Source organism: Aedes aegypti, chromosome 2 (genome assembly GCF_002204515.2).
Source record: "Aedes aegypti strain LVP_AGWG chromosome 2, AaegL5.0 Primary Assembly, whole genome shotgun sequence".
In the NCBI taxonomy this organism is placed as follows: domain Eukaryota; kingdom Metazoa; phylum Arthropoda; class Insecta; order Diptera; family Culicidae; genus Aedes; species Aedes aegypti.
This window is the reverse complement of record NC_035108.1, coordinates 262,128,380-262,144,384: the sequence shown is the minus strand read 5'-3', so window position 1 is coordinate 262,144,384 and position 16,005 is coordinate 262,128,380. Positions and strand designations below refer to the sequence as shown.

At 38.5% G+C, this 16,005-nt stretch overlaps 1 protein-coding gene across 1 annotated transcript in view; it reads right to left on the bottom strand.

Moving 5' to 3' along the window:
* Positions 1-1,445: 1,445 nt before the first annotated feature.
* Positions 1,446-16,005, bottom strand: part of LOC5570921 — a 33,593-nt gene continuing 19,033 nt past the window's right edge. Inside the window, exons 5-11 of the mRNA XM_001653350.2 lie at positions 3,916-4,053; positions 3,770-3,845; positions 3,360-3,692; positions 3,097-3,291; positions 2,082-2,446; positions 1,958-2,021; positions 1,446-1,891 (exon numbers count right to left, since the gene is read on the bottom strand). Of these exons, the coding sequence (XP_001653400.2) occupies positions 1,652-1,891; positions 1,958-2,021; positions 2,082-2,446; positions 3,097-3,291; positions 3,360-3,692; positions 3,770-3,845; positions 3,916-4,053 (1,411 nt within the window). The 3' untranslated portion in view covers positions 1,446-1,651. The remainder of the gene's footprint in view (positions 1,892-1,957; positions 2,022-2,081; positions 2,447-3,096; positions 3,292-3,359; positions 3,693-3,769; positions 3,846-3,915; positions 4,054-16,005) is intronic.

Below are 16,005 nucleotides of genomic sequence, written 5' to 3'. Positions count from 1 at the left end.
GTGTCCAATTTGCCTTTTAAATAAAGCACCACACCAAATAACGGATTTGCATGTAACACCCAGTGGCATGATCGGGAAAATCCTAATGAAAAGTTTCCAATACAGAGCGGAATCGCTCACACTATACCGCACACTATAAATTTTCCAAAAAATGCTCGGAAATAACCTTATACTTTAATTGTTTATCTAAGAACTAGGTAATACTTAAAAGAATTTGATGGAATATCGACCGTCTAGACTGATTTTGAGATTTATTGGCGAATTTAGGTCAAACCTGTTTAGATGTGCTCGGGTGAAAGCTGTGTAAGTTTGTGCTCCGTTCAAATTAAAATAATGTGAGTTAAGTTATTATGTCCGAAATTTATTTGTAATTGCAGTGTAATGTTGTTAGCCGTTCAATCAATGTTTGTCCAAACCCACTTGACTTAAAAACAAATCAATGATGTAAGTAGTAATAATTAATGTTTCGGACTTGACCAGACAAATAGTATATATTTTTGTAAATTGTAGTTTGCCCTGAAGATGAGCAAATCAATGCTCGAAACGTCGGCTTTAATCAAAACGATTGTTTATTAATGTTATCCGTGGACCGGAATTACGCCAATAAATCTCAAAACTTAAAAGAATTAACAGCTCCAAAACCATTTCAAATAAGATAATCATTCCTATGTGCAAACTTTTCTCCAAAGTGATGGAACAACTTATGAAAATATTATCATAAAAAATCCATATTCACATTAATCAGTTTTTATTTAGATTTTCCTACCAATTTTACCAAATTTTGAAATAAGTCATATTTGGAGATATTTAGTTACTTACTAAATAGATCCCTTAACTTCACATTGTAGTTCAACTTGACGGAACAACTCAAATATATATTGAAATATATTACGGCATAAATTTAATGACTTTAGTTACTAAGAAAAGTTAGAATAGATAATTCCTTAACACCCCACTTATTTTCAAAACAAGACTTTTTTCATAAAAGTTTCTGAAAATCGAAACCCAGACATAATTTTATGAAGTTTTTGTCTGTACTATGATCTCAATTAAATTTCCTTATCTTCTACCTTACTCGCGAATTTTTCTCAAATATATTTCATGGTTTTGTAGATAAATGTATTTAGCCCATAAAATTCGAACAAAAATGTTTTCAAAGGTTTTCAAATTCTAGAAACCACAATACTTCATATTAATAGACAGCTCCTATTAAATAATGCAGTTCACAATCCTCTGAACAAATCGAGCATTTCAGATGACTTACATATCGCTTTTCGAGGTTTCTGTGATTTGTCGAACTTGATTGAGAAGTTCAATCCCTTAAAACCCCACGAGTCCTTAACACCCCATTTTACGGTAACCATTTTTTCTTGGTCAGAACTCTGAAAAACAGTAATTATTATGTGTTGGGCATTTCGAGTATATGTAATTCGTTAGAGCATAGGTTCCGGTTTCGCTAGCTTGTACTTTATTTTGAAAGCTTGAAAACATTTATTATTTTCTCTTTTTTCGCTTCAAACTTATTGGACCTAACGAAACAGATGTTCATGAACTAATACAAAAACAGTAAACAGAGAGTAAAATACTATACAGAGATATTTTTTTTACAACGCGAGGACGAGTCTTGCCAGTTAAGATTCGCATTTGAGCACTACTTGTGGATGGGATCGACTGCGGGGGTGACGATGAATTTGTTCTTGTGCTTTTGACTTTGTCGATTGGACGGCCCCTCGCCCGATCCACCGTGAGCTGCGGAAGCGACATTTTCCAAGATTTTCGACAGGGGTGCTGAACTAGCTCGGAATGAATCCGAAAACCGATGGTGTCGTCGGAACCCAATTTCGATGGGTTTTGAACGATTCGAATGGCCTCCTGGTGACAAAGGCTCCGCCTGTTGTGATGTAAAGGAAGATACATTAGATGGAAAATTTTGGTCTAAAATTTGTAAAGCAATTACTTCGGCGGAGGAAAATTTGGGTGGAGACCAGGGCTTTGATGATCGTAGGTATGACGATGGGATTCTGTAAATACACGAGTGTTAGTCACAACTGTTTCGCTGTCAGTTTCAACTTACGCCATACTTCATAAATTGATGAGTCGTGTGGTGAGGAGGATAGTGACTCGAGTTATCGCTAGTGTTAGCAGACAGACTGAGGTAGAGTGCCTCTAGCTCTTGGATCGTTGGTCGATGTTCACGCGTATTGTGAAGATGCCTCGGGGACCAGGTATTCTGGCCAGCACGACCGATAGTGTTAAGCCACCGTTCGGAGCCCTGCTTATCGGTTTCGCCGTGGGGACGGAAATGAGACAGCTCCTGAAGCAATTGCCGATTCATCGTCATTCCGTCCATTGTGTGCATGGTTTTGTTGTAATCCCGGGCAATCTTGATGTCGTGGTTCCAGAATTGTTTCTGATCCTTCGGAATAATCGGAGCCACTTCTTTGACCTGTCGATGTAGATTTAAAAGTAATTTCAATGATATATTTATTTGAATTCTTTGATTGTATGTAAAAAAATATACATACAATCAAAAATGTAACCATGATTGAAGAAAAAATATTAAAAAAATCAACAAATTCTTCAGTAATACATGTTTAAAATAACAGTGAGCGAACTTAGGATCGCGTGTGAAATATGGGTAATTAACGGGACAAAAATCCCTAAATCCACAAATCCCGGATACTGGAATATTTTTCAAAAATCCCTGGAATTTCCGAAATATTAATGTAATGCATTAATATTTATGTTTTATTGTTCTAAATGTTTTGTAAGGCCTGTGACGGGGTTTGTGGTCTAAAGGCTACCGCTTCTGCTTCATAAGCAGAAGGTCATGGGTTCAATGATTGTTTGCAACAGGTTGTAACATTTTTTGAAACACGCTTTAAATTTTCAGAACACAAAATACACTAGATAGTTGCGAATCTTAGATGTCAGTAGGTACCTACTTGTAAAAAAACTCTAAGAGTAACTGATTCGAAACTTAAATAAGTAACTGATAAAAAACTAATTACCCACGGATTACGGAACTAACCTAAGGTTTTTTGAAAAAAAAAAAAACACGATTTGAAAAGTTTACATACTGTATGTTTTACTTACCCAAAGAATGAAGATACCCATGATATAGATACAGCACACGTTCACCAGAGTAAGACAGAAGCTCATACAACCGAGACAGAATAGCTCTACTGATTGGGTGTCCGAGTAGAGGTTCGTTTGTGTCACGGTGGCATAACGTCGGTCCGGTGCTTTTCCGTAGATCGAGCTCAGCAACGAAAGTGACCACAGAATACCCTAAGATCCGAAAAGAGCATGCTTATTAATTTCTCTCTGAAACAACAATAGAGTTTTATGAATCTTACAGCATTGACCGAAGGTGGCAGTAGGGAAGCGGAAATGGCCACCCCCACAAGTCCGCCACCGTTTTCGGCGAGAATGGCCACGGCTACGGCGGCCCCCGATGGCAGCGCGATGGCAATGCCCAGTTTAAGTGAATGGGTCTGGCAGCGGGCCAGCATTTCCGCCGTCACGCCCTCACCCAGACCCCACTTTTCGTCCGTACTGCTGATGATCAGCCCGAAGAAGAATCCACTCAACAAAACTAATCCGATGGCAATTGTTTCGTTTCGAATTCCCAGCATTTGCAGATTCCTATCTTTGATTACAGTTCCGAACACTGCCGCTAGGATTGGACCCTGGAAAATGTGGAGGATGAGGTGATCATGAGTGTTGCGCGAAAGTATGAATCTAGGCGCCACGCAACGATACTCACCATCAACGGTGACACCAGCATACTGGCAATGAGATTCACGCTACTATCTTCTATCAGACCGAATGCAGCAATAATACTGTAGTTTAATTGAAATTGTTCATAAAAAGTTTTAAAGTGGTTCATTTGATCTTTTTTAGGATACTTACGCAGCAGTTATCAACATGGTCACATAATCAAACGTAATTACGGCCCCATTTCTGACGTTGTCGACGATCGATGCCACATTGAGCTGTGCCCGAGCTGAGGTGAGAAAACTATTCCAGGCGCTGGATTTGTTGTTGGCCCTATAGAATGGAGATTGAGGTAAAAATTTAGATTAAGAATTGAGATTCTTCTTCTTGGCATTACGTCCTCACTGGGACAAATCCGGGAATCGAACCCAGACACATTCAGCATGACTTTGCTTTGTAGCCGTAGACTCTAACCACTCGGCTAAGGCAGGCCCCGAATAATTGCGACTAATTTTCCTTTATTATTTAAAAAAATCATGGTGAATTTTCTAAATTTAGGCATTTTTTGCAATACACTCAAACCTCCATGATAGTTTTTTGTACGAGAATTACTTTTGGTAAAAATATGCGTATACGATCCTATGAAGTTCACCGTTATACTAATTTTCTCAAGGAAATTGATAACCTTATAAAATAAAACAGGCATGAAAAGCTTTGAAACATGATCATTTTCACAGAAATTGAAAACATATACAGGGTGTGCGTAAGTTATTCGAACAACCAAATATGGGGAAGATTATCTCTCATTGAAAGCAATAAAAATCAATGTCAATGTACATGAGACATGAGACGTTTTTCCTGAAGGCCGCTAGCCATTTGAGAAAATTTAAATATGCCTTCAATAGTGCCAGTTGGGCTGCGATCGCCGAATCGCTATACAGATTATCTTTGTAAGATTTTGAGGAGCTACTTTCAAATCGTAAACTGATGTACGAAATAGACCGCGAAAATGGGCACAACAATCAAAAAGGGGTTTCCCACAGGGTTCTATTCTTGGCCCGACTCTTTGGAACACTATGACGGAGTGTGGAGGCTGAGCTTCCTCCGGGGTGTGAAGATCTTCGGCTTCACGGATGACGTGATGCTCGTAGTTATCGGCAAATCACTAGAAGAAGTAGAGATACTTGCTACTGTAGTAGTAGACGCCATGGAAGTATGGATGCGAGAAAAGAATCACAAAACGGAAGTGGCGATGATAAGCAAACGAAAAGCTGTGCAGCATGCCGGAATCTTGGTTGGACAGTATACCATCGACTCAAAGCGGGAAGTCAGACCCCTGGGAGTGATGATCGATGATCGGCTGAGCCATGTCGATTATGCATATGAGAGGGCTGTGAAGGTGATTTCAGCTCTATCCCGGATTATGTCCAACAATTTAGCAATCAGCAGTAGTAAGAAGCGCATACTGACGAGAGTGTCTACATCGATACTTAGATATGCTGGCCCCGTGTGGGTGACAGCACTACAGGATTGATCCCTAAAAGCCTTCAACTCGAAGAGCTGCGCAGTGCAACACGGACCGAGGCACGCGGGGAACTCGGAGAAGAGCCAGAGATGAGACCATGAGGATATGGCATCAGCAGTGGGATAGCGCTGAGAACGCTAGATGGACCCATCGACTAATTCTGTCTTTGTCGATGTGGGTAAATAGAAAACACGGAGAAGTGAATTTCCACTTGACGCAATTTTTGCACAGAAAAATATCCGTTCTCGTATCCGTGAACAGCAGTCTTGAACTCGTCAACAAGCAAAAATACCGTGAACTAGATCATGTATCTATGAACGCGTTACCTAGTTCCGAGAACGTTCATGTAAACATAATGGTACCATACCCACACAGTTACGGATCACCCACAGTGACGGATCACATTGGCGTTCAACATCGGATAACTCGCTCAAAACATAAACGTTGACGTAAAACATATTTTTCCCATTTTATACTATTTGTCTTCTACCATTTGTAATGTTAAGCACAACATTCAACTGCTAAATAACGGTGTATTTGACAAATGTTTAGTTGGTACCACACAGCTATCAGCTATATGGTCGTTTTCCGTAAGAAGTGCCGTCAGCATTCATAAGCTCCCACAGGTGCTAGAATTCAAATATTATAACAGAAAAAATGCTCGTTCGCTTAGATTTAGTATGAATTCATCTTTGGAAAACATTTTCCTTAATTGTTGATTGTAAATACTGAATATTAGCAGTTCTAACTAGTGATCCATAATATGGGCCAGGAAATGATTGTTTACCACGGTTATGGATCACTTCCAAAGAATGTAGATTTCTGCCATTTTAAGCATTGGATTCGACATTTTCAGACAATAGCAATAAGGATAAAACTAATAAAACATCAAGGTTAGTAAATTTCATTTTTAGCAGACAAAAATGGGTGGAAAACTTGGTGTGGAGCGAAAACAGTACATGTCTCAGTTACTACAATGCAGTATCATTAAAAAATGGCATTTTACCCTTGTTTCCAGCTTCTACGCTGCTATTTTTTGCAGTAATATGTGACACATTGTTAACTTTCGCCAAATCATGCAATACAGATGCATTGAGTTGAAAATCTCTTGATTTTGCGCACTGATCCGTAATATGTCACAATTTGATCCATAATGTGAAAATTGATCCATAATATGGTTTTCAGAAACCGATACAATTTTTTATTTTTATGCAATCTTATGTAAATATTACACTCAAAACAGTTTACTAACCGAAATTCCAACTTGAAACGATTCAATTTGTGCTTCTAAATTACAATTTTACGTTTTCCATGTCGTTTTATTGAATTTTATAGGTTGCGCTCCACACTATTTGATCCATAACTGTGGGGTCATGGTAGTTCATGGTGTATTTTTGACAGTTCACGTTTTCCAGAACGCTTTTTTGGGCGTAGGGGTTCCTGGGGTAATATGCACCACTTAAGGAAAATGTGCCAAAATGAACACTAAACAACATGTATGCAGTGTTTCAATACACGAATCTAGTTGGATTGGGTTCACCCTACATGGTGTTGAGCGAATTTTCATCATAATTACATTAGTTTGTTGGAAAATTAAACTTTTTTCAAACACTACTTTTGCGTGAATTAAGATTGATGCGGGGCACGATGTACCGCTTTTTGGGGCAGAACGCACCACAACATTGAGGCAAGACGCACTCAAACAAAGGGGCACGATGCACCACAACAACGAGGCAAGATGCACCATCGTGTTTTGAATGTAATTTTATTTATCGTAAAAACACGAGTTTTGGATGATTTTCGTCTACAAGATGATACAGTTGTGTATAAATACGTTTGTAAAGACCATAAATGACCTAACTTTTATGATTGTAGTTTATTTTGGAATGGATCGTTCTGCCCCAATCAATGGAGTGCATGTTGCCCCAACCGGTCGCTTAACAGAAAATTTTATGGAAAATAGAAATCGTTCTGTTATTTCGCCAAATCATATCATCAACAACTTACCCAGTCTCTAATCACCTGTTTTATGGTGAACGGACGTAAAAATTCTCATTTCATCGCTTTCAAAACAACAAGTGAAATGATCGAGAAAGTTACATCAGAAGAGTGCTTTTTGAATTTATTGTTCTATCTCCCTGTTAAGTTTTTCAAAGTGTATCAAATTCTCAGGGCGTCAACAATTTGCAACGTTTGATCAATCCGCATAGTGTTTTTCTCTCAAAACTCTTTTATTTCAGTAAAATTGGCAAGATGCGTTTTGCCCCGACAGTGCATATTACCCCAGGAGCCCCTATGTATAGTCTAGGCTGCTTCAAGAAATACCTGAATAGATTTGGACACGCAAGGTTACCGTTATGCACCGGGTGCGGCGATGTCGAGGAAATCCTTGAGCACGTGGTCTTTGAATGTCCGCGCTTCGAACATGAGCGAGCCGAGATGAGATCCGTCGTTGGCAATGACGTGAATGTGCACAATATTGTTCAAAGAATTTGTGCTGGCGAAGAAAAATGGGACACGGTAAACAGGACAATCGTCCAGCTGATGTCTCTGATACAACGAAGATGGCGAGAGAAGCAGCGGCACTTAACGCAGCGGACAGCACATGGTTTTGAGTCGTTGGGGCAGCCGGAATCGTCGGACCAACCTCGACATTTGACAAGTTAATCTGTTGAAGGGAGCTTATGAAGAAGACTAACGGGCGCGACCGGAGTAGGCTAGATCCTCCGCTGGAGACTAGACCGAGTAGAGCGAGCGTAGCGTAGTATCCTCAGTCATCCTCCAACCGGAATCGCAGGACCGACCCCGATACTTGACCAACCAACATCGCGTCGGAGTAGGCTATCTCCACCAGGGAAGAGCTGAGTAGATCGCGAAACAGCACCGGCAAATGATCGTCGAGGCGCCTGTGAACCGGAAATTTCCTTCCACCGGAATCGCAGGATCGACCTCGGTGTCTGCCCGGATAGCATCGGTTCAGGAGATCTCTCACCGTCGGGGACTATTCTGAGATCCGTAGCGAGTTAGTTGTTAGGGCACCACTGAACCGGAAGTCATCCTCCAATAGTTTTCGGAGATATTCCTACGTCAGGAACTCTCCGCTGGAGTAGGGAACGCCACTCCCTGGCAAGCGCCAGCCCCAAATGCAGTAAGAAAAGAGCAAGGGAAGTAACGGAGCACAAGATGCGTGAGTCACATGCAGAAAGTGAAGCAAGAAGCAGTACTGGTTAGCCCAATAGCCTCCCCCATGAAGTTTACGGGGAGAATGGCTCGTGGGCGAAGGTGGATTTAGTCGGTAGTGGAAGTTCCGAATCCGACAATCTGGCGCACGATGGACGAATTCCATATGACTAGCCTACGTATACAGCGTGATCGCTGGGTTAGTTAATAAATATCAATTTACTGGCTGTGCTACTTTTCTTTACTTTTTTCCTTCTATTTTTGATTGGTAGTTCTTCCGAGTTTTACCGTTCACAGCAGTTTTGGCAACATGTGTATAGTCGAGAATTAGCACCTCCTTCTTTTGATTGCTTATCATTCTTTCTAATTCACCATCCTTCCACCGAAAACTATTATAGCACCTATTTGAACTGCTACACTTTTCGAAGAAACGGGTCATTCGGGGAAACGGGACATTTGGGGAACTGGTGTTCGGGGAACCGACGTTCGGGAAAACGACATTCGAGTAAAAGTAGTACAATCCAATTTACTACCTTCTAAAACTAAAAAAATTGTTCCACTGTTAAAATAGGTAGTTGTATGAATTGTAACTACCGTCGAAACATAAGTAGTCCCTTTACGAGATAAAAAAGTAAGGTATTTTCTCAAGTAAGCTTACTTAACATAAAAAATTGGCTTGTTGAAAGGTATACAGTTTCTTACACATTCTGAATCTACGTTAAAAATTGTACTAGAATCCAATGTTTCGAAATTCTCCCACGGTGTGTTGCGTAGAACAATTACAAAACAAAAAAAATGTCACCAGAAAGCCAAGACAGTCCCGAGTTGAGCTAGCTCTGGGCTGAAGATCTCGTTCATAACAATAGAAAAAGGACAAAAAACTGGTTAAAATCCTCACAAAAATTACGGAACGATTTTGCAAGTGGATAGGTATTTTAAGTTGATACTGATCGCAGATAGCAAACAATCAATTTAGTTGAATGATTTCAAACATTTGAAAATTACGGGTTGAGAATTTACTTAGTCCATAAGGGACAATCAACAATCAATAATTTACATATCTATCTATCTATCTATCTATATAAATAAAAATCGAGTGGTGTTTGTATGTCACGAAATGGCTTGAGAACGGAACAACCGATTTGCACAATTCTTTCACTGTTGTTTTCTTTAAGGGTTCAGACGTGTTCAGGTGAAGAAAAAGTTTAGGAATGTTTTCGGAAAATGTGGATAAACGGAAGCGAATTAATATGTCATTTTGTATGGGATGTTTCATGGCATTTTTCAACAGCCTACTTGATGGCAAGACAAAGTTTGCCGGGACAACTAGTACCAATATAAAAATTTTGCAACATTTGCATTTTTTATAATTGGAATGATAAGAATTTTAAAACTTTGAGAGCTTAAGAAAAACATTATTGAAGTATGTTGGAAAAAAATCATTTATTTTCATAGAATTGTTTTTTAAATCAAGTAAAGTGTGCAAAATTCATCAATTAAAACAATTCGCCTAAAAATGCAAAAGATTTTAGTTTGTGCAAATTTTGTCCTTATTTTTTATCAATTCAACGCAATTTATTAGAATTAAGATTCTACAAACAGTACATTTCGAACTAAATTTTCTCTCGTGTGGTTTGTTGTGATTTTCGACGAAGGTTATCGTAATACGCAAACTCTTGGGTGAGGAAGTAGTGTGCGTATGTTGCTGAGTCTGTTTGGTGAACGATTTGATCCCTCAATTTTACCAACTCTTGTTTGAGCATTCGCACTCTGTGGAAAGTGTCTTGAATCTCGATGTTCAGCAAGCATTTCTGGAACTTGGACACGGACGTGGATAGCTTTCGATTGTATTTTCTCAACATGCAATTAATTGAATTAAATTTAAAGCTCAAATCAAGAAACGAATTTAATTTATATTTTAACTCTGATTTTTATATTAGACCGAGTTTGATTTTGTTTCCAATAAGCACGATTTACCGTCAATTAAACACTTAAATTTATGTTTTTTTTTAAATACTTGAACACAACAAAGTGCATAGTTGAGTTATTCTGAATATAATTGACCAGCGAATTAGGTTGCAAAAAACTCGCCGTTTTGGTCCATTTTTTTTTTAAGTCGGAGACAAATCTTTTTGCCTGTGTTTTGGTTTGAAATCCCGTATATACCGACTATGCTGAGCTTTTGAAAATAATTGCGGTAAGTTGCCAATCAACATTTTCAGAGCTGACTGAATTTACTTATGTGTATGTAAGATTTATAATTGTTTATAAACGTTTTATTTACTAAAGTCTCTTAAAAGAATAATGAATAAAGAATAATGAACATTTGAATTCCGTATGAATGAAAACGTTTCGATGCTTTTTGACATCAATTGCACAAAAATAATAAACAAATAATATTTTGTCAACATAACTCTACTATGCAGGCAATGTTAACAAAATTTTATTTGCTTATGAAATGTTGCATTAGAAGGGGCCTTCCTTAGCCGAGCGGTTAGAGTCCACGGCTACAAAGCAAAGCCATGCTGAAGGTGTCTGGTTTCGAATCCCGGTCGGTCCAGGATCTTTTCGTAAAAGAAATTTCCTTGACTTCCCTTGGCATAGAGTATAATCGTACCTGCCACACTATAAACGAATGCGAAAATGGCAACTTAGGCAAAGAAAGCTCTCAGTTAATAACTGTGCTCATAAGAACACTACGCTGAGAAGCAGGCTCTGTCCCAGTGAGGACGTTAATGCCAAGAAGAAGAAGATGTTGCATTAGAAAAAAGAATTGGTATACAAATTGGTGTTACAAATAAGAATTGGTCAATTTACTTAGAAAATTAGCAGTTTTTTTGCATAAATGTCAAACAACGCCAAGCTGATAAGCAAACTTTAACCCAGTAGATTTGTGAAGCGAGAAGAATGCTCATGTGTTACAAACCAAAATTTGAAAAAGAGAAGGACAGTTTGACATACAGTTGTGAGAGTCAAACAAATGCCAACACTGGATGAAAGTAAAGCAGAAAAGGGCAACTGGGACCCGACAGACAACAGACTTAACACTCGAATTATTGTCATGATACAGCGAAATGGCGCTAAATTATAATAGTTTGTAGTTGGCCAATTACTCGACTGTTTCGCTCGAATAGTTTTTGCTCGAGTTTGACACTACCACAACCGGATGACCAATCTCAGCATTTGTAGCATCAAGCGATAATGTTCGCGTTACTATGTTTCAAATCGATAATTGTCCTAGCTGTTACGCCTGTTTGTCTTTGGAGACTTCATGTCATGTCCATTCATACATGTGGGCCTCGTGGCCGTGCGGTTAGTGTCGTCAGGCATTTAAGCGCATCGTGTCATGAGGTGTGGGTTGGGAATCGAAGCCATTGAAACTCTTCGTCAGGAATGTTTCTCGGTTGTGCCACTGGTGCATGCTTGTCCGTTGTCTAGTGTTAAGTTTCAGTCTGTGCAGCTAAATGGCTGACGACGGTGTCCGTGTCTTTTTAATACTAAAACGTCATTAACGATTTCGCCTTCCTTAGAATAGGTTTTTCCTACGAGTTGCACAGGTAATGTTGGCATTATCACTGACAATTTCATCGGTAATTTCCCTTCTTTTGAACACAGTGTACATAAAATATATCGGTACAAACCGCGAAATGACATACCGCCAAATGGTGCTAACCGCGAAATGGTACACTGCGAAGTGGATTAGGGGGAGATCCCCCAGTACCGGACACTTAAGCCACTAAATTCATAATTCGAAAAATATTGATTTGATGGGCTCGTGTTACCCATTTATGATAAACATTATCATTTTTGTAGTGTACAAAAATAAATTTGAAAATATAAATATGAATTTTGACATTGAGTTTTGAAGATGTATTTTAGTACCAAATTGATCGATCTTGAAAGGTGGCACCCAATACCGGACACGATCTGGAAATGCCTCGAATTCTGTAAATGTGAACATCATTGAATGTCTACACTATAGAAATAGTTTCAATTCAATGCATTTGCAACATTTACAAACATAATTTGAGTTTTTCTTAGTTTGCAAGATGCCTATCAAAACCCTCTTTCATATATGATGAAAAATAGCACATTTTACGATGCTGTTATGAATGTTCATTCTTCTTAATTTTATTGCATGTTTGATACCATGGTCGACGGAACCCATAAAAAATGAAAGTATTTTGAGACACTGATGCAATAATTACAAAGATATCATATAACAAATCAAGCTGTCCGAAACTGAGGGACAGGAGGTGCTTAACCAAAATTATAATTTGTCCATATTTACTTCAATTGTGGTACAAAATACATTCATACTATCAAATTAGGATTGTGTTCGATCATGCTTGCGGGATCCAAAGTATTTTTTCATATTCAAAATAATTACTAAATAGGCTCGAAATTAAAAAGATACGTCAATTTTTTAAAGATTTTCAAACTTTTCTACTTTTTTAAAAAGGGATGTATATTTCAAGGATGTGTTATTCTACGCAAACATTAATCTACATAATAGCTTTCTTTTCTACTAATACACCATCTTGATTGGACCATGATTTCTCAATGTTTCGACTTTGTCCGGTATTGGGTGCTGTCCGGCACTGGGGGATCTCCCCCTACTGCAAAAAGTGATATACAATCAAGTACGATACCGACGCCCGCATCGGTATGACCTTGAGTGATTGAAGCAGCCGGATTTCGCCACTGTATACGCCCAGCATCTCGAACAAATGTTGTCGGAAGAGGATTTGCTTACCGAAACCCCTCCAGAGGGCACCTCAGTACAATAAAAGCAGTCATCAACATCGCTGATAGAATTTTTGGGTTTCTGAATGGAGCCGGTGAAACGGTCAATTAGACGAACAATGTAGAATGCTTCTGGTGGTGAAGAACGCCGCGGAGGCAATAATGATGCAGCAAGGTACTCGTCAGAACGTGGAACGTTATGAATAGAAGTGGAAGCATTAGACCCCTCTGTTCTAGGAGAAAAAAGTCTAGTCTGAATTAAATGAAATGTGTAGAAATGGAGCTGATGCATCGCCGCATCCAAGAAACGTGGAAAACTTACCACATTCCGCCAAGGCTTCGTGCCGCGAGCCGAAATGTGCAGGGATAAAAAAGGGGATCATTTTGTTGGACGGACGCGAGGTGATTGAAAGGTGGAAGCGGCTCTACCGCGAACATTTGAATGGCACTGAGGGCACAGGCACTGAAGTTCAAGGTAGCGGGCGAAATAGCTATACCGAATTGTTAGACAGTAGCAACCAACATCCTCTATTTTGAGGAACGTTGAGGAAGTCGTTCCAAACCTCAATCAATACCAGGAAGCTGGGAAGGATGGCATCCGAGCAGAACTTTTCAAGGTGCGCCCGAAGCAGTTTTTCGCGTGTCTTCGGCTGATGATCAGAATCTCGAAGACAGGACAGCTATCAGCGGGTGAAAGCAAGAGGTCATACATATGCCCTATGTACAAAAAGGCAGTTAAGCGAGGCTGAAAACAAGTTGTTCAGGGTTGACGAAGAAATATAAGAATCTGTAACTAAGTATTTGTTTTCATTTACATGTGACACATTTGTAATTGTAGTAAATTTTCAATTCTAGCGAAATCATTAAACTCATGCTACAGGATATTGTGTAGCAGAATTGAGTTATATTGTTTTTGCATGCCACAAAACAGAATTTTTTGGTCTTCTTTCTGGTATTACGTCTCAACTGAGACAAAGCATGCATTATAGCTTAGTGTTATTTTGAGCACTTCCACACTTCTCAACTAGGAGCTTTCTTTGCCAACTGATCATTTTGTTTGTGGCAGATACGAAGATACTCTATGCCCTGAGAAGTCGAGAAAATTTCCAACCTGAATAGATTCTCGAACGGCGGGATTCAAACATACGATGTTTGGTACGTATTGTAACTTTAGGTTAAACAAGTACCGTAAATTCGGGTGAAATTGATCAGTAGGGTGAAATTGATCACCGTGTCACACGATTTTATTTCCCTTCAATAGAGCATAGAAATCAATGCAACCTATGTTAATGAACGTTGTTTGTCTTAACTATTGTCGAATTACATGTTGTGAAGCTTTTTGTGTTAAGGAATGTTTTTTTCTATGAAAATAATAGAAAATTCCAAAATTGTGTTCTGTGTAGTATGGTCAGACATCAATAAACTTATAGTTTTAAACAAGGATTTGGACATGGTGTCAACCTGAAAATTTGTAAGGATGCTGGAAATATATCCCCAAAACGAATTTTGTCATCAGAATTCGTACAAATTTGTTCATTTTATTGTAATAATTGAATTGTTTATAGATATCAGAAGATTCTTTCGGAAATTGCCTACATTTAGGCGTTTTCTGCGGTATTGTTGAAAATTAATTGTTTATTATTTCCATAAATTTTGCATTGTTAAGAATTTGGCAAGCATATTTGGATTCAGGAAGCTCAAATTGAATAAGTAAAGTTGTTTTCCAAACTAACAATAATTGTTTTGACAGGTGATCAATTTCACCCCGAAATGGAATTCCTTGATTTTTTATTTTAGAGACGATTTTCAGCACTAAAATCACAACTTTATGAAAATTTGAGTATATAAACCAATAAGGCTGACCGTCGTTCTTGTTTTCCTGCATTAAGTTGTTTGGAATTGGCAACATCATAGAAAACAGACATGAAAAACAGTGAAAAGTGATCAATTTCACCCGAAATTACGGTACTTGTTTCAGATACCTTTTTTCTTGTTGGTAGCTCTTGAAATAAAAATAAAAATACCCAACTAAATTTGTGCATCAATTACAGTCACTCAATGATGGTATCAAATTAAAAAGGTTCCATTGTAGTACTTATTTGCATAAAGATATTCTGATTGGGGATTCTCTAGTCTACATTCTTATCAACAATTTCCCCATAACTACGAAAATCACGCTCTGCGATGATGCAGGCGATTACAACGACTATACAATCAGGCAGGGGTAATGTAGGTAGCTGCCCTACGAAATAAGGACAGTAGTATCGCCATGTAACAAATTACATCGATAAGTGCTGTGCTTGTTGATCGTTGATGCTTATCAGCTGGCAATCAAGGAGGACAACTGCTAATTAAAATACGTTACACGGCAGCAGTTAGCATCCTTGATGTCATTCACAGCGAACAAACAAAAATTCCATTGAATTCTCGAACTTGCAGTGGCATTTTACACTGAAACCTCCATATACGGAATCAGTCGGGGGTACGTAAATAGAATTTTATGTAAATGGATTCATAGCGTAAATTGAGTTGGTGTTACGTAAATTGATTTCTTGTCCTTGAAATTCAGGTTGTGTGAAGGATTAACAACAACTGTTTAAGGTTATCCAGTAACTATTTATAGTAAAGGTTTTCAGTTTTATAAGCATAGCTCCTGCTCCATGGTTTATGAACAACATTCATACTCATATAGGCTCTGCATGATTATGGATATCATTCTTAAATTTCCTAGAGAACTTTGATTACGCCTGTAGATTAGAAGTCATACACTCAAAGCAGTACAAGCGTAAAAATCATTGAATTCAAAAATATGACATATGCTATTGAGCTTGTTT